Here is a 19109-nt window from a genome sequence, read left to right as displayed (position 1 = left end):
CAACCGTCCGAAGGGTGCTGCCCGGGCCAAGGAGGATGCTGGCAGTGGGAGCGTGGGAAGGAGGCTCTGCCCTTTCCCAGACTCGCGCCCAGGCGCCGGGGGGCCGCTCCACTGCCCACGCAGGGAGAATCCGGCTGCGCAGGAGGCCTCGGGCCGCCCCCGCCCGCACCCGGGAGTGCAAACTCCCGTCCCAGGAAAGCAGCGGCAGGAGCCCGGGCCCCAGAGGCGCAACGCAGAGCCAGGGCCGGGCCGGGGCCGCACCGCTGCCGCAAGCCTCACGGGCCCGGTAACCCTGCCCCGCCGAGCACCGGAGCCCTCAGCCCACGCCCGGCCACGGCGGCACCTGAGGGGCGGCTGGAGTCCGGGCCGAGCCCTGCGCAGCCGGCGGCGCTCGACCCCCAGGGGCCGTGGCGAGAGGGCGCATTTTACCCATAGCGTTCCCGGATGCCTGCCATCTCCTTGGCGCGACGGAGGGCACCGGGCGCTCGCCTCCCTCCGCAGCGAGCTGGCTCCAGCTTCGGCCCAAGCTCCCGGGCCGCTGCCGCCACTGCTCTAGGCCGCCGCCCGCCTTCGCCGCCTTCGCCAATGCCGCCGCCGCTGCCGCGCAGCAGCCGGGATCCGCCCGCCCGCGCGCCCCGCCTGTGACAGCACGGCGGCCGCGACGCTGCCGCGGCTGGGTCTCCCAAGCCAAAGTTAAGAGTTTTCGCCCCCTCAGCCCAGAGGCAGCACCATGACACCACGGCAGCACCACACTGTCATTTCCGCCGCCGCAGAGGGGGAAAAAAAAAAGGCAATCCCTTCGAAAAGGGGGGTAGGGTGGGGGCAAACAGGGCTGGGCTGACGCCCTGAGGGAGAACTGGGAAGAACCTGGCAGGAGGGGCGCTCAGCCACCTTCCTTCCCGGGCTCACCTTCCTCCGCCCCCGCCGCTCCCAGCTACCCCAGCCCCTCCTCTGGAGGCACGTTTACATGTTTTCTCCCCTGGCAGGAGTGACCGGAGAAACCTGAGCAAGCAAAGGCAGCGGGTGGGTGGGGTTCGGGTTACTACTGTACCTACCAGCTGATTCCAGCAGCCTTTTCTCCAGCGCCCTGTCATCTTGAAGGAAGACACGGCGAGAGGGGCCCAAGCGGGTGCGCGCGCGTGTGTGTGTGTGTGTGAAGAGAGAGAGAGAGAGAGGGAGAGAGAGAGAGAGAGAGAGAGAGCAGAATGTGCGAGGAATGCAAAAGGAAGACTATGGCCAAACTCTTCTTCCACCCGCCACCGCCACCACCCTGGACCCACAAACACCCAGATTAGAACAAGAGAAAGAATGTTGCAATAGGCATTGAGAAAAAAGTGCCTGGGTCCAACCGCACAGGTCCTCGGATGAAGCCGCTCTATATAAAGTTAACTACAGAGTGAAACAAAAATAGTGGAGGAGACAGAAAAGAGCAGACAATTGAAGGAAACCCAACCCCTCTTTCTTTTTACAAAGGGAGAATGGCTGTGTTTTATTGGCCTTGGGCAGAAGTTATGGGGATGGATTAAAGCCACCAGAGCAAATAAAACAAAACAAAGTAGGGTTCTAGGGGTTGTTTTGTTTTGTTTTGTTTTTTTCAACTTCAAAACCAGAGAGTTTTACAATGGGGCAAATGTCAGCTCTCCAGGTATTCAATGTCCCTAATAAACTAATTGGCCCACCTGGAACCCAGGAGCATTCCATTGGTCTGGAATCAGACTCTCCACTGACCGGTCATTGGCTCAGCTGCCTCGCTCACTGGGTAGATGGGAGAGGGAAAGAGAAGGCCACAGAAGACTTAGTTCCTAACATGGGGTAAAAAGGGAGAATATGGGGAAAGGAAGGAGCAAATGGGAGTTAACACACACACACACACACACACACACACACACACACACACACACACACGCACACCGGCCTCCCATTTCTGTGCATGGGAACAAGTCCAAAGAAATTAAGGTAGCTCTGGGCGTATCCCATCAGGGAACCAATAGTAATCAGCCAACACCCCTGTTAAACAATATGCTAGAGAGCACTGAGGTGGAAACAAGAGGAAAATCACAGCCAGGCTATCCTGATGAAAGTCTGGCCTGAAGAGAAGTAAAAGTTGAGTCAGAAGTCAGCTGATCCCAGCCTAACATGGGAATGGAAAAATAAGTAATGTAGTCATAAAAAGGAATTACATATGTATGTTTATATATATAAATGTATATATAAAAAACAGTCTCTCATATTGTTAAATGACAAAAGAGAAGTACGGAACTGTGCATGGTTTGCTACTAGCGTAAAAAGAAAGAGAGGTAGATGTGTCCCTGTATGCTTGTATATGCATAGACTCTTCTACAAAGGTACTTAAGAAACTGATATTGCTGGTTGCCTGGGGGATCAAGCATAGGAGGGAGAAGTACTTTACATTATAGATGCGCTCTTTTGTATCATCTGAATTTTTTATACTGTGCATGTATTACTTTTTCAAAAAATTAAATAGAACTAGGAGATATACAAAACAAGTGCGGATTATTCTACTTATATAAGAAAATATATATATGCAGGTAAATGCATAGAAAATAACCTGGGGGCACACTATAAACACCATGAGCCTGGAATTGGGGTGGGTGTTGAGGGGTCTTTCAGTTTTGATTTGATATATTTTATAATTGTTTGAATATTCAACAATGAGAATTTATTCAAGTATTGCTTTTGTAGCTTTTTCAAAATCAGGAAAAAGATATTTCTCAAAAAAAATGTTGAACCCAAACAAAGTTGAATCAGATGTCAAATGATCCCTGTGAATTATTTTTCAACCTCATTTGATATGATCCCCACAGAGAGGCGGAGAATTTTCTGAAATGTAAAGAAGTTACAGCTTTTCTCATGCGCAACACCCACCACCACCACCATGTACACACACAACAAAGTGAGATAGCCCTTGACAGAACTGGTAGTAAAGATTTGCTTTAATGGCCTTTATCGTCCTTTAGAAACCACCCTATCCCTCCCTTTTTGCAGTATTCTCTCCACCTGAGCTTCCAGTGCTTTCAAGCAAGTCCCTCACTTATCAGAGCTCTATACTGGTACCCTAACTCCACCTACTTTCTCCAGGCAGCAGTCCATATTCTGAACCTTTCCTTTCCCTCCTCAAAACTTAACCTGCTTCTGTGTCCCTTTAACACAGGACCTTACTAACTGATTAAGGAATTCAATCAACTAATTTGAGCTAAGATGTTTATAGCTTCATTCATTCCCTCTTAGTGGATGATATTCAAATTTTAACAGAGGCCTTCAATGTATTAAATCAAAGGAATGACTAGTAGTGTAGTAGAGATGGGGGGTGGGGAGGTTTTGCTAATCACATCACATAAGCCGCTGCTTTGAAAATATCCCCACTTTCAGTTGTTTTATGCAAATTACACCCTGTAAATTTATTAAAGTAAATGTTTTGTATCTGGCAGGAGATGCAAAATTGGCTGGTAGTATGTGATGAAATTATTTGTTTATAATTATTTAATGGTTACCTTGGAATATAACGTATGTTGATCCTACTAACAAAATAAATCTTGCCCATGAAAAAAAAAAACAGTTTTGACAGATTCAGCTTGAGGTGTTTAATTGAATTAATCTGAGGCAGATTCACTATACCACAGGCCTATAGTATAAAAGAGACAGCTCATGGGCTATTTTTTCCAGGTAAGAATGTGTGGGGGAAAACCGACTCCAGATACATTCTACAGGGAGAAGCACAGAAACTAGTCTGTTTCAGAAAGAAAAATGACAGAAGGGTAATTTTGTGGCACAAGAGAATCATTGCTTCTGCAGAAGGGGACCTATTTCATTCTGCTTTCAAAAGAAGCAACTAGTTGTCTAAAATCCAAAGAGGTTGACCAAGGGCTTTGCTAACCAGAGGTCTCTTGACAGGATGGCGAGAAGAAAAGCATTTTTGGCATGGACTCGTCAATAAGAGATTGTTTTAAAGCTAGTTGTGAATGCGCCATGTATGTTGTTTAAGAGACAGTGACTCAAAATAAGTTATGTTCCCACTATGGAGAGATGGCATGTTTCTGATACTTTTTAATTCTCCTTTGATCTACATTTTGGTATTGCTTATGAATTTTGTAATTTATCTGAATTGTTGTGTTTGTAAAACTAAACATGTATGTTTCCTATCTATATTACCTCAGCAAAATATTTTCCTGGAATTGTAATTAGTCTTCAGGCCTGAGCCTAAACCTATTTACCATGTCTTCTGAACCAGCAGCATCTGATCACTTGGAATCTCGCTTCAATGACAACACATCCTCCTGGTTTTCCTCCTATCTCACTGGCTGTTCCTTTGGCTCTGTGGCTTCCTCCTCCTGTTCTCTAACCTCTAAACATTGGCAAAGTCCTTGGCTCTTTTCTCCAACTACACTCACTCCCTCTAGTTCCATAATTTTAAATTCAATCCATATGCTGCTGATAGGTCCCAATTTTATCTCTCCAGGCAAGACCTCTCCCCTGGAGAGATATCCATCGGACTATTTTGCATCTCAACCCAGCTACCTCACAGCTCAATCTTAATGTGACCAAAAGAGAGCTCTAACTTTCTACTCCCCCCCACCCCAGCTTCTCCATCTCAATAAATGGCACCTGTCAACTGCTTAAGACAGATACTGGGATGTTATCCTTGACACCTCCCTCTTTCCATCATCCATTCCATCATTGTGCCGGTTTGAATGTATTATGTCCCCCAGAAAAAGCCATACTCTTTGGTGCAATCTTGTGGGGCAGACATAATAGTGGGGATTAAGTTGGAACGTTTGAATTAGGTTGTTTGCATGGAGATGCGCCCCACCCAACTGTGGACGATAACTGATGGGATATTTCCGTGGAGGCATGGCCCCACCCATTCGGGGTGGGCCTTGATCAGTGGAGCCATATAAACGTGCTGACTCAGAGATGGAACTCAGTGCAGCTGTGAGTGACGTTCTGAAGAGGAGCAAGCTTGCTAGAGAGGAATGTCCTGGGAGAAAGCCATTTTGAAACCAGAACTTTGGAGCAGACGCCAGCCACGTGCCTTCCCAGCTAACAGAGGTTTCCCGGACGCCATTTGCCATCCTCCAGTGAAGGTACCTGATTACTGATGTGTTACCTTGGACACTTTATGGCCTTAAGACTGTAACTGTATAGCCAAATAAACCCCCATTTTATAAAAGCCTATCCATCTCTGGTGTTTTGCATTCTGCAGCATTAGCAAACTAGAACAATCATCAAGCCTTGTTTTGTTTTCCCCACTTCCACTTTTGCCCCCATATACTTAGTACTGCAGCCAGAGCAATCTTTTCTAAACAGAAATCTCATCATTATTACTACTTGCTTAAAACCCTTTGATCTCAACTGACTGTGTTTTAAAACTTCAACTTTCATCTGAGACCAAGGGAAGAGATGTCTATTTGTTGCAGGATCTATATTTTCTAAACAGTATAACTCTACAGTCAGTTTGTTCAAACACCACAATTACATGGAACTTTGAATAGGAAGTGAGATATGGTAGGTTAGTATAGGTTAGAGTGAAACAGTGACACATCCCAAAGTAATTTGGGCAGAGAATAAAAATATATTTGCAGGCCCCCCCTGAGGAGCTGGGGGAAATTGCGGAAGTGTTGGACTTCCTCACCTGGACTGATGTTGATGTTGTCACAAACATTAGGACTGGCAGTTTCATGTGCCAAGCCCCCTATCTTGGGACTTGCCCTTATGAAGCTCGTTACTGCAAAGGAGAAGCTAAACTTGCATATAATTGTGCCTAAGAGTCTCCCCCTGAGTACCTCTTTGTTGCTCAGATGTGGCCTTCTCTCTCCAACTGAGCCACCTCGGCAGGTGAACTCACTGCCCTTCCCCCTACATGGGACCCGACTCCCAGGGGTGTAAATCTCCCTGGCAATGCAGGATATGATTCCTGGGGATGAATCTGGACCTGGCATTGTGGGATTGAGAACATCTTCTTGACCAAAAGGGGGATGCAAAATGAGATGAAATAGTTTCAATGGCTGAGAGATTTCAAATGGAGTTGACAGGTCACTCTGGTGGACATTCTTATGCACTATATAGATAACACCTCTTAGGTTTTAATGTATTGGAATAGCTAGAAGTAAATACCTGAAACTATCAAACTCCAACCCAGTAGTCTGGACTCCTGAAGACGATTGTATAATAATGTAGATTACAAGGGGTAACAGTGTGATTGTGAAAACCTTGTGGATCACACTCCCTTTATCTAGTGTATGGATGGATGAGTAGAAAATGGGGACAAAAACTAAATGAAAAATAGGGTGGGATGGGGGGTGATTTGGGCATTCTTTTTTGCTTTTATTTTTTATTCTTATTCTGATTCCTTCTGATGTGGGGAAGGTGTTCAAGGGTAGATTTGGGTGATGAATGCATAACTATGTGATGGTTCTGTGAACAGTTGATTGTCCACTGTGGATGATTGTGTGGTGTATGAATATATTTCAATAAAACTGAGTTTAATTAAAAAGAAACCCTTCAGAAATGAAATAAGCTTCAGTGGCAGAGAGATTCCAAAAGGAGCTGAGAGGTCACTCTGGTGGGCACTCTTATGCACAATATAGACAACCCTTTTTAGGTTCTAATGAATTGGAGTAGCTAGCAGTAAATACCTGAAACTATCAAACTACAACCCAGAACCCATGAATCTTGAAGACAGTTGTATAAAAATGTAGCTTATGAGGGGTGACAATGTGATTGGGAAAGCCATATGGACCACACTCCCCTTTGTCTAGTTTATGGATGGATGAGTAGAAAAATGGGGGAAGGAAAAAAAAGGGCACCCAGTGTTCTTTTTTTACTTTAATTGTTCTTTTTCACTTTAATTTTTATTCTTATTATTTGTGTGTGTGTGATAATGAAAATGTTCAAAAATTAATTTTGGTGATGAATGCAGAACTATGTAATGGTACTGTGAACAATTGAATGTATGCTTTGTTTTGTATGACTGCATGGTATGTGAATATATCTCAATAAAATGAATAAAACAAACAAACAAACAAACAAAAAAAAACTGCTATGTCCCTGGCACACATCAGGGACTCAATATGTATGCTGAATGAATGAATCAAAACCACATATGTGGTTCAAAGTTAATACTTTTACATTAATGAGTTTATTTTATAGTAGTTGGCTTTCTGGCTAATAAAATTTTGATTGCATAAAACTTAAAAAAAAAAAAAAGAAACCCTTCGATCTCTTATTGCAATTAGTGTAAAATTCAAATTACTTAATGTGTTCTACGAAACCTGGCATTAGCTAGCTCCTGCCTATTCCTTCAACCTCATCCTGTCCCACTCTTGCCGTTGCTCACTGCAGTCCAAACACACTGGCTTTCTCTCACTCTTTGAACCACACTGTATTAGTTAGGGTTCTCTAGGGAAACAGAATCAACAAAAGATATCTAAATATAAGATTTTTTTTAATTCAGTTTTATTGAGATATATTCACATACCATACAATCATCCATGGTGTACAATCAACTGTTCACAGTACCATCATAAGTTGTGCATTCATCACCCCAATCTATTTATATATATATATTTATATTTTTTTTTACTGAGATTGTTCAGATACCATACAACTATCCAAAGATCCAAAGTGTACAATCAATTGCCCACGGCACCACCATACAGCTGTGCATCCATCAACACAATTATTTTTTTTTTCAATTTTTAGAATGTTTCCACTACTCCAGAAAAGAAATAAAGACAAAAAAAGGAAACTCAGATCCTCCCATACCCCTAACCACGCCCCCCCCCTCCATTATTGAGTCATAGTTTTGGTATAGTACATTTTTACTATTGATGAAAGAATGTTAAAATACTACTAATTGTAGTATGTAGTTTGCAATAGGTATATATTTTTTCCCTATATGCCTCTCTATTATTAACCTCTAGTTATAGTGACATACATTTGTTCTAGTTCATGAGAGAGATTTCTAATATTTGTATAGTTAATGACAGACATTGTCCACCACAAGATTCACTGTTTTATACATTTCCGTCTTTTAACCTCCAACTTTCCTTGTGGTGACATGCGTGACTCTGAGCTTACCCTTTCCACCACATTCACACACCTTTTAGCACTGTTAGTTATTCTCATTACATGCTACCATCACCCCTGTTCATTTCCAAACATTTAAGTTCATCCTAGTTGAACATTCTGCTCATAATAAGCAACCGCTCCCCATTCTTTAGCCTCGTTCTGTATCCTGGTAACTTATATTTCATGTCTATGAGTTTACATATTATAATTAGTTCATATCAGTGAGATCCTGCAATATTTGCCTTTATGTGTCTGTCTTATTTCACTCAATATAGTGCCCTCAAGGTTTCTTCATCAACCTATTTCTTTTAAGATGGTTTTGTTCAAACACTATATATTCCATCCTAAGTAAACAATCATTGGTTCCCCGTATAGTCACCTATTTATGTATTGAGCACCATCATCACTCTCTATATAAGGACATTTCTTCCACAAAGATGGAGGAAGAGTCTAAGAAGGCAGAGAGGAAAAAAAAAAAAGGCAAGAGAAAGAGAGAAAAACAAACAAACAAAAAAACTTGATAGCTGGAAAATGACAAAAGGAAAGATAGCATTAACCTAAAGTAGAATAAAGAATCAGACAACATCACTAATGCCAGGAGTCCCATACCCTTCCCCTATTCCCCACCCCCCCATATGCATTTAGCTTTGGTATATTGCTTTTGTTACATTAAAGGAAGCATAATACAATGTTTCCGTTAATTCTAGCCTCTAGTTTGCATTGATTGTATTTTCCCTCCAATCCCACCCTATTTTTAAGACCTTGCAATGTTGACATTCATTTGTTCTACCTTATGTAAAAACATATTTGTATCTTTTATTACAATCGTTGAGCACCCTAGGTTTCCCTGAGTTACACAGTCCCAGTCTCTATTGTTCTTCTTTTGTTCTGGTGTCCCACATGAACCCAGCCTTCCTCTTTCAACCATATTCACAGTCATCTTTGTTCAGTGTACTTACATTGCTGTGCTACTATCTCCCAAAATTGTTTTCCAAACCTCTCACCCCTGTCTTTTCCTTTCAGTTTGCAGTGCTTCCTTTAGTGTTTCCTGTAGAGCAGGTATCTTATCCACAAACTCTGTCATTGTCTGTTTGTCAGAGAATATTTTAAGCTTTCCCTCATATCTGAAGGATAGTTTTGCTGGATATAGGATTCTTGGTTGGTGTTTTTTCTCTTTCAGTATCTTAAATATATCACCTCACTTCCTTCTTGCCTCCATGGTTTCTATTGAGAAATCCACACATAGCCTTATCAAGCTTCCTTTGTATGTGATAGATCGTTTCTCTCTTGCTGCTTTCAGGATTCCCTCTTTATCTTTGATGTTTGATAATCTGATTATTAAGTGTCTTGGCATAGGCCTATTCAGATCTATTCTGTTTGGGGTACACTGCGCTTCTTGGATCCGTAATTTTATGTCTTTAGTAAGAGATGGGAAATTTTCATTGATTATTTCCTCTATTATTGCTTCTGTCCCTTTTCCCTTCTCTTCTCCTTCTGGGACACCAATGACACGTAAATTCTTGCTTTTCATTTTGTCTTTAAGTTCCCGGAGACGTTGCTCGTATTTTTCCATTCTTTTCTCTATCTGTTCTTTTGTGTGCAGGCTTTCAGGTGCCTTGTTTTCTAGTTCCTGAGTGTTTTCTTCTGCATCTTGAGATCTGCTGTTGTATGTTTCAAGTGGGTCTTTCATCTCTTGTGTTGTGCCTTTCATTTCCATAGATTCCGCCAGTTGGTTTTTTGAACTTTCAATTTCTACCTTATGTACGTCCTGTGTTTTCATTATATGGTTCATCTCTTTTGCCATATCTTCCCTAAACTTTTTGAATTCAGTTATTATTAGTTGTTTCAATTCCTGCATCACAGTTGAAGTGCAAGTTTGTTCCCCTCACTGGGCCATCACCTCATTTTTCTTGGTGTAGGTTGTAGTTTTCTGTCATCTACGCATGGTTTCCTTGGTTACCCCAATCAGGCCTCCCCAGACCAGAATGGGCTAAGGTCCCAGAAGGAAGAAATATTCAGTATCTGGTTTCCCTGAGGGTGTGTCTTAGAAAATTAGTACACCCTCTGATGCCTCCGGTCACTGTGCTTTTCTGCCCAGCAGGTGGCGCCTGTTAGCCTATAATTCTTGACTGGTGTAAGGAGGTGTGGCTCTTTTTCCCCAAGTTTTGAATGAAAGGCAGGTAGTAGAGCTGGGCCCCACCCCTTTCCTCTTAGAGAAGATAGACCCCCTATGCAGAGGTCGTTAGCATTTCAATGGTCTCTCTCTGCCTGTGCTATACCCTTGTCTGAGTCACAGAACTGGGAACTGGAAATGGCTGAGGCTTTCTCCACTGAGCCAAAAAAGTAACAGAGATTCTCCTTCAGAGCTAGTCCGAGGTGACCCTCCAGCTCTCCAAGGTCAGTCGTCACCCAAAGCCTCCGTCTGCTTATTGGGGATTCGTACCTCATAGTGAGCAGTTCACACTAGCTAATTAAAACCCCAGTTGGAGCTCAGCTGAGCTATATTCACTTGCTGGGAGAGAGCTTCTCTCTGGCACCAAGAGGCTTTGCAGCTCAGGCTGTGGGGGGAGGGGTCTCCAGATTTGGATCCACACTTCTTACTTACAGATTTTATGCTGTGATCTCAGGCATTCCTCCCAATTCAGGTTGGTGTATGATGAGTGGATGGTCATGTTTGTCCCCCCACAGTTATTCTGGATTATTTACTAGTTGTTTCTGGTTTTTTTAGTTGTTCCAGGGGACTACTTAGCTTCCACTCCTTTCTATGCCGCCATCTTAGATCGAGATCTCCCTAAATATAAGATTTTATAAAAGTATCTCACATACCTGTGGGGATGCATGAGTCCAAATTCCGTAGGGCAGGCAGCAAACTGGCAACTCCAATGAAGATGTTCGATGAACTCCTCAGGAAATGAACTGGGATCTTCAACGAACGTGTTCAGTGAACTCCTCAGGAAATGAACTGGCAACTTCGACGAACTCCTCAGGAAATGCTTCACTGGTCAGCCAAAGAAGAAGTGAAGGTCCTCTATCTGTCTTGCTTAAAAGTCTTCAACTCATTGGATTAGATCCAGCTGACTGCATTCTCTCATTGTGGAAGACACACCCTTCATTGAATCATGAGTCACAGCTGCAGCCAACTGACTGATGATCTAATAAACCAGCCTTGTGGTTTATTAACCAGCCACAAATGTCCTCGCAGTAATGTTAGGCCAGTGCTTGCTTGACCAGACAGCTGGGTACCATCACCTGGCCAAGTTGACACATGAACCTAAGCATCACACACACCAACTCTTGGCCACCCCAGGAACTGCATATTCTCTTCCCTCTGCTGGACTGCACTTCCTTCCACTCTTTGCATGGTTTTCTAGCTTCTTTTCTCAGATTATCATCTCCTCAGAGAAGCTATCCCTTACTACCCTATCTAAATTCTCCACATTATTCTGTAATATAGTACCCTATTCATTTCCTTCAGAGCACTTATCATTAGCTAAAATTATCATATGTGCTTATTATATATTATCTACAAACACACATGCACGCACACTTGAATATACATTCCAAGATAGTAAAAACTTTGTCTCTACCACTGGTGTATCTCCAACACCTAGAACAGACTGGCTCATAATAGGTGCTAATATTTGCTTGGTAAAGGGCAATAAGCAGAGGAAAGAGTGTGGTCTAGAGATGATCTTCAACCCCGATGAAGGTTCACTCCAATCTTCAATATTCAATGAGAATATTACACATGAAGAGGACTTCTTAGCAGAACTAGGGCATTTAAAGTAGGATCATGCTGGGAGGTCAGACACATTACTCGAGGCCTCAACTGCCTATATGCCAGCAATTCTCAAATGTACTTGAGAAACACCAGTGTCCTTCAAGATATTAACTGGTGTTCTGAGAAAAAAATGGATATTTTATCAAACAAGTTTAGAAAATGCTGTATACCAAATCTCACTCTCAAAGGCTCACAGCACACATTAGCATATTAAGGCTTAAGAAGAGCTGCTAGAAATAAAACCTATTTTATTTTTGCTTAGCATTTCACAAACATATTTGACCCTGGAACTTTTATGCTCTACTCACCTATTAATATCTCACAGGGCACTAATGTCTCTTAAAATATAGTTTTGAAAACACTGCCATATATATATACACACACATATATATATATATCTATACACACACACATACACATATATACAATGGATGTTAATCAGTTAACTTAAAATCCACAACAATAAATTCAAACTCAAAGGTATCAGTGAGGTGAAGTAGAGTGGAATTCAAGTTTAAAGTAGGGCCATGTTCTGTTAATATTAACCGGTTAAAAGGGTACTGGCCAGGTTGGGCAAGATGGTGGCATAGAGAGGAGTGGAAGCTAAGTAGTCCCCCTGGAACAACTACAAAAAACCAGAAACAACTAATAAATAATCCAGAATAACTGTGGGGGGACAAACGAGACCGTCCAACTCATCATACACCAGCCTGAATTGGGAGGAATGCCCGAGAACACAGCATAAAATCTGTAAGTAAAACCTGCGGAACCAAGTCGTGAGACCCCCTCCCCCATAGCCCGAGCTGCAAAGCCTCTTGGTGCCAGAGAGAAGCTCTCTCCCAGCAAGCGAATATAGCTCAGCTGAGCTCCAACTGGGGTTTTCATTAGCTAGTGTGAACTGCTCACTACAGGTACGCATCCCCAAAAAACAGACAGAGGCTTTGGGTGACGACTGACCTGGGAGAGCCGGAGGGTCGCCTTGGGCTGGGTCTGAAGGGGACTGTCTGTTTCTTTTTCGGCTCAGTGGAGAAAGCCCCAGTCATATTCAGTTTCCAGGGCTGTGACTCTGGGAAGGGTGGAGACAGCACAAGCAGAGAGAGAGAGACCATTGAAATGCTAATGACCTCCATCTGGGGGGTCTGTCTTCTCTAGGAGGAAAGGGGTGGGGCCCTTTCCATTCAGAACCAGACCCCAGAGCCTGGGGGAACACAGCCATACCTCCTCACACCAGTCAAGAATTATAGGCTAACAGGCGTCACCTGCTGGGCAGAAAAGCACAGTGACCCGAGGCATCAAAGGGTGGAACAATTTTCTAAGACACACCCTCAGGGAAACCAGATACTGAATATTTCTTCCCTCTGGGACCTGAGCCTGTTCTGGTCTGGGAAAACCTGATTTGGATAACCAAGGAAACCATGCCTAGACAACAGAAAATTACAACCTACACTAAGAAAAACAAAGTTATGGCCCAGTCAAAGGAACAAACGTACACTTCAACTGAGATACAGGAATTTAAACAACTAATGCTAAATCAATTCAAAAAGTTTAGAGAAGATATTGCAAAAGAGATAGAGGCTGTAAAGGAAACACGGCATATATAAGGCAGAAATTGAAAGTTCAAAAAAACAACTAGTAGAATCTATGGAAATGAAAGGCACAACACAAGAGATGAAAGACACAATGGAAACATACAACAGCAGATCTCAAGAGGCAGAAGAAAATACTCAGGAACTGGAGAACAAAACACCTGAAAGCCTACACGCAAAGGAGCAGATGGAGAAAAGAATGAAAAAATATGAGCAACGTCTCCGGGAACTCAAGGATGAAACAAAGTACAATAATGTATGTATCATTGGTGTCCCAGAAGGAGAAAAAAAGGGAAAAGGGGAAGAAGCAATAATAGAGGAAATAATTAATGAAAATTTCCCATCTCTTATGAAAGACATAAAATTACGGATCCAAGAAGCGCCGCGTACTCCAAACAGAAGAGATCTGAGTAGGCCTACGCCAAGACACTTAATAATCAGATTATCAAATGTCAAAGACAAAGAGAGAATCCTGAAAGCAGCAAGAGAAAAGCGATCCATTACATACAAAGGAAGCTTAATAAGACTACGTGCGGATCTCTCAGCACAAACCATGGAGGCAAGAAGGAAGTGGTGTGATATATTTAAGTTACTGAAAGAGAAAAACCACCAACCAAGAATCCTATATTCAGCAAAGCTGTCCTTCAAATATGAGGGAGAGCTCAAAATATTTTCTGACAAACAGACAATGAGAGACTTTGTGAACAAGACACCTGCCCTTCAGGAAATACTAAAGGGAGCACTACAGAGTGATAGAAGATAGGAGTGCATGATTTGGAACACAATTTTGGGAGGTGGTAGCACAGCAATGTAAGTACACTGAACAAAGATAACTATGAATACGGTTGAGAGAGGAAGGTGGGGAGCATGTGAGACACCAGAAGAAAGGAGGAAAGATAAAGACTGGGACTGTGTAACTTGGTGAAATCTAGCGTATTCAACAATTGTGATAAAATGTACAAATATGTTCTTTTACGAGGGAGAACAAGCAAATGTCAACCTTGCAAGGTGTTAAAAATGGGGAGGCATTGGGGGAGGGATGCAATCAGCATAAACTAGAGACTGTAACTAATAGAATCATTGTATTATGCTTCCTTTAATATAACAAAGGTGATATACCAAGGTGAATGCAGATAAGAGGGGGGGATAGGGGAGGCATGTTAGACACTTGACATTGGTGGTATTGTCTGATTCTTTATTCTACTTTGATTTAAGGTTATTTTTCCTTTTGCTGCTTCCTAGCTGTCATTTTTTTTTCCTCTTTCTTTTGCCTCTCTACCTTCTTTGACTCTCCCTCCTGCCTTGTAGAAGAAATGTAGATGTCCTTATATAGATAGTGGAGAAGGTGGTGAACACATAAATATATGACCATACAGAGAACCATTGATTATTTACTTAGGATGGAATGTATGGTGAGTGAACAAAAGCATATTAAAAAAAAAACGGGTTGATGACAAAACCTCATGGACAATATACTGAGTGAAATAAGCCAGACACATAAAGACAATTATTGCAGAGTCTCACTGATAGGGACTAATTATAATATGTAAACTCATAGACATGAAATATAAGGTACCAAGATATAGGACGAGGCTTAAGAATGGGGAGCGGTTGCTTAGTATGAGCAGAATGTTCAACTAGGATGAACTTAAATGTTTGGAAATGAACAGGGGTATTGGTAGCAAGATGTGAGAATAATAGTGCTGAATGGTGTGTGAATGAGGTGGAAAGGGGAAGCTCAGAGTCATATATGTCGCCAGAAGGAAAGTTGGAGGTCAAAAGATGGAAATGTATAAAACTGAATCCTATGGTGGGCAATGTCCACGATCAACTGCACAAATACTAGAAATCATTTCCATGAACCAGAACAAATGTATGACAATACAATTAGAAGTTAATAATAGAGGGGCATATAGGGAAGAAATATATACCTATTGCAAACTATATACTACAGTTAGTAGTATTTCAACATTTTTTCATAAGCAGTAACAAATGTACTATACCAATACTACGAGTCAACAATTGAGGGGGGTTGGTTAGGGATAGGGGAGGATTCGAGTTTCCTTTTCTTTTTTTCTTTTTTCATCTTCCACTTTATTTCTTGTCTGGAGTAATGAAAAGTTTTTAAAAATTGAACAAAAATTAAGTGTGGTGATGGATGCACAGCTGTATGAGGGTACCCAGGGGCAAGTGATTGTACACTTTGGATCTCTGGATAATTGTATGGTATCCGAACAATCTCAATAAAAATGAAAAAAAAAAAGGGTACTGGCCTATGATGGATTAAGAGTATTCCTTTACAGTAGTTCACATCTTCTGGCCTGAATGAATTACCCCCCCAGGCTACTGAGAACTTGAAAATAAGATCAATGAACCTTTGTCAGTGATCCTTGAGAAATTGTACCAAATAGCAGAAGTATCAATATCAGATGCCCCAAAGACTAGAGATGAACAGTTTTCAAAATGGGAAAGTGGATTCTGCAGTCCACAGACCAGGGGGCTTAATGTTGATCTGAGGCAAGATTCATACCACTCTTTCACACATTTCAGTACTTCTTTCTGTTCCTTGAACTATCCCAGCTCATCCCTGCCCAGGGCCCTTACATTTGCTGTTCTCTCTGCCTAGAGCAGGGATCAGCAAACTTTTTCTGCAAAAAGCTAGACAGTAAATATTTTAGGCCTTGTGGGCCAAATGTTCTCTGTCACAACCACTTAACTCTGCTGTTTTAGAGCAAAAGTAGCCATAAATAATACACAAACAATAAATTTTTATTTACAAAAACATCATGCTATCCTAATATTTGCCTTTATGAAAACTATTTCTTTAATGGCAAAGCTAGGCCTGCATTTAATTATGCCTAAGAATCACCCCCTTCTCTCTTTAATCCACTTCTGCAGGTAAACTCACTACACTCCCCCCTACATGGGACATGACTCCCAGGGATGAGCCTGGCCTTGGCCTCATGGGATTGAGAAAGTTTCTTGACCAAAAGGGAAGCAAAATGAAACAAAGTTTCAGGGACTTAGAGATTTCAAATAGAGTCGAGAGGTCATTCTGGAGGTTACCATTATGGAAGCTTCAACCAGATATTGCAAACTGCCACAGTATGCCAAGCTCCAACCAACAGTATTCCTGAAGACCCTAATGAATACCCTGGGCTCTATCTAAATCACTATAGAAGTTTTACTAAGTTTATTTTTTCAGAAACTTAAGGTCCGCAGATCACTCCTATGCCAGATAAGCCCTGAAACCCAGAAGTACCAGTCTCTCCAAGAACATCATCTGGTTTCATGCCTCTATCCCATAAGGTCAATGCCCCTTTCCAGCACAAAGAAGTTAAAATGGTCATTGCTGAGACATCCTGGAAGACTGAGAGAAAGAATAAATGAGAGGAAGGAGGTGTAACTGAGAAATTTGGATTTAACAAATGATTGCCAATACTGACTCATTATACAGATATTTCTTTTTAGTGTCTAGTGTTTTAGAATAGCTAGAAGGAAATACCTGAATTTGTTGAACTGTAATGCAGTAGCTTCAATCTTTGATAATGATTGTATAACTATATAGCAAAAAAAAGGAGAAAAAGTCAGTTGCCCGTGTTTGTATGGATCTACTTCTGGATGTTTTGTTCTGTTCCACTGACCTATATATCTATCTCTGACAATACTACCCTGTCTTAGGTAACCTACCTCTATTGTAAGTCTTAAAATTGGGTAGAGTGTAATACTAGTGATCAGTAAGAGGGAGAGTAAGGGATGCTCTGGGGTCTTCTTTTTTCTTTTCATTTCTTTTTCTAGAGTAATGCAAATGTTCTAAAAATGATCATGGTGATGAATACACAACTATGTGATGAAAATGTGAACCATTGATTGTATACTTTGCATGGATTGATTGTATGGTATGTGAGTATATCTCAATAGAATTACATTAGAAATTAAATTAAATTAAAAAAAAAATCATGCTGCAGACAGTAGGTTTTCACCCAAGGGCCATATTTCGTAGACCCCTAGCCTGGAAAGTGCTTCCCTGTGATCATTACATTGCTGATTTATTTCTGTCATCCAGAAATCAGCTGAAACATCATTGTCTTAGATTACACCACAAATCTGAAGAAAACACTCAGTTACTTGCTTTCAAATCTCCTTATTTTAATTATCTCCATTGCACCTATCACTAACTGATATTTTCTCATTTATTGACTTGCCCCACACACACAATGGAATAATAACTAACATTTGCTGTGTGCTCTTGTTATGTGCCAAACACTGTTCCAAGCACTTTACATGTATTAATTCTTTTAATCCTGATAATAACATCCTGACAATAATCCTTGTAGTCCCCATTATATAGATGAATAAACTAAGCTTGAGAGATTACATAACTTGTCCAAAGTCATATAATTAACAGGTGATGATTACAGCATTTGGACCTAGGCCCATAAGCATTATGCTATACTGCATCTCATCTAAGTTATAAGACCCACAAGAGCAGGCCTCTTGTCTGTCTTGTTTACTGATGAACCTGGAATAGAACCTAGAATCATACCTGGTGCATAGTAGATGCTCATTAAATATTTGTTGATTTAATAAAAATTCTAGGTCACTGAGATTATCAAAGGGAGACAGTGTTTCCTAAGAATGAATCATATTAACCTGATTTCCTTCTTCAATTAAGCTAATAGATAGAGAGAACAGGAAAATGGGTATAGAATTTGGAATGTCTTTGGATTTTAGAAAAGTATTAAACATGGTCTTCCCTGAAATCCATATTTTATTAGACCTTTCAGTGTCACTTAGCACTGTTGCTTTTTTCCTTTTATTTTGGTTACCATGACACCACCACATTTTTTTATTTCTCTTCGTATCTCTGTGATTATTCTTACTTTTTCCTTCATGTGATCCTCCTTCTCTACAGCCTCTAAAACATGGTTGCTCCCCCAGGGTTCTATTCTCTGTCCTTGGCTTGTCTCACTTTCCAAATTTTCTCAGATCGTCTCATTCATTCCCAGCATTTCCATTTTTACCTTCATGATAATGACACCCAAATCTATATCTCCAAGCCAGAACTTTACCCCAAGCCTGAAAAATCTCACAGACCCCTCAAGTTTAACATGTCCAAAACCAAATTCATTATCTCCTCCCAAACCTATCATTTTTCTTCTGTTCCCTGTCTCAACTGATGGCATCACCCAATCACTCCCATACCAGAAACCCGAGAGTCATTTTTGCCTCCTCACTCTCTCTCACCACTCTTATCTAAACATTGACCCAGTGTTGATGATTTTACTTTCCAAATATTTCTCAACTTATCACACATCTAGTCGCTGTAACCAACTCTTAGATCATCTCCCTGGCTCCAGTTTTGACCCTATCCAACTCTCCACACAGCCACCAGAAGTAGCTTTTTAAAATGCAAATATGATCATGTAATGTCCATTGCCTATGAAATGGACTCCAAGCTACATCTGGACCATGCAAATCTCCTCAAACTTCCCAGCCTCATCTCTTGCTACTTTCTCATTCACAGCTAATGTTCCAGCAATACCAAACTGCTTGCAGTGCTGCAATTCTCCATACAAACACTCCATACAAACACCTCATGCTGTAACCTCTACCTTGATGCCCATACCTTCTACCACTAACTCCTGCTTTGC

General features: G+C 41.6%; 1 protein-coding gene across 1 annotated transcript in view; it reads right to left on the bottom strand.

The window, feature by feature from the left end:
- Positions 1–671, bottom strand: part of LOC119522334 (probable E3 ubiquitin-protein ligase MID2) — a 37291-nt gene extending 36620 nt beyond the window's left edge. Inside the window, exon 1 of the mRNA XM_037820876.1 lies at positions 430–671. Coding sequence (XP_037676804.1) covers positions 430–433 — 4 coding nt within the window. The 5' untranslated portion in view covers positions 434–671. The remainder of the gene's footprint in view (positions 1–429) is intronic.
- Positions 672–19109: the final 18438 nt, after the last annotated feature.

The sequence above is a fragment of the Choloepus didactylus genome, chromosome X (assembly GCF_015220235.1).
Source record: "Choloepus didactylus isolate mChoDid1 chromosome X, mChoDid1.pri, whole genome shotgun sequence".
NCBI lineage: Eukaryota > Metazoa > Chordata > Mammalia > Pilosa > Megalonychidae > Choloepus > Choloepus didactylus.
The sequence above is the reverse complement of the archived record's forward strand: the minus strand, read 5'-3'. Positions and strand labels throughout refer to the sequence as shown.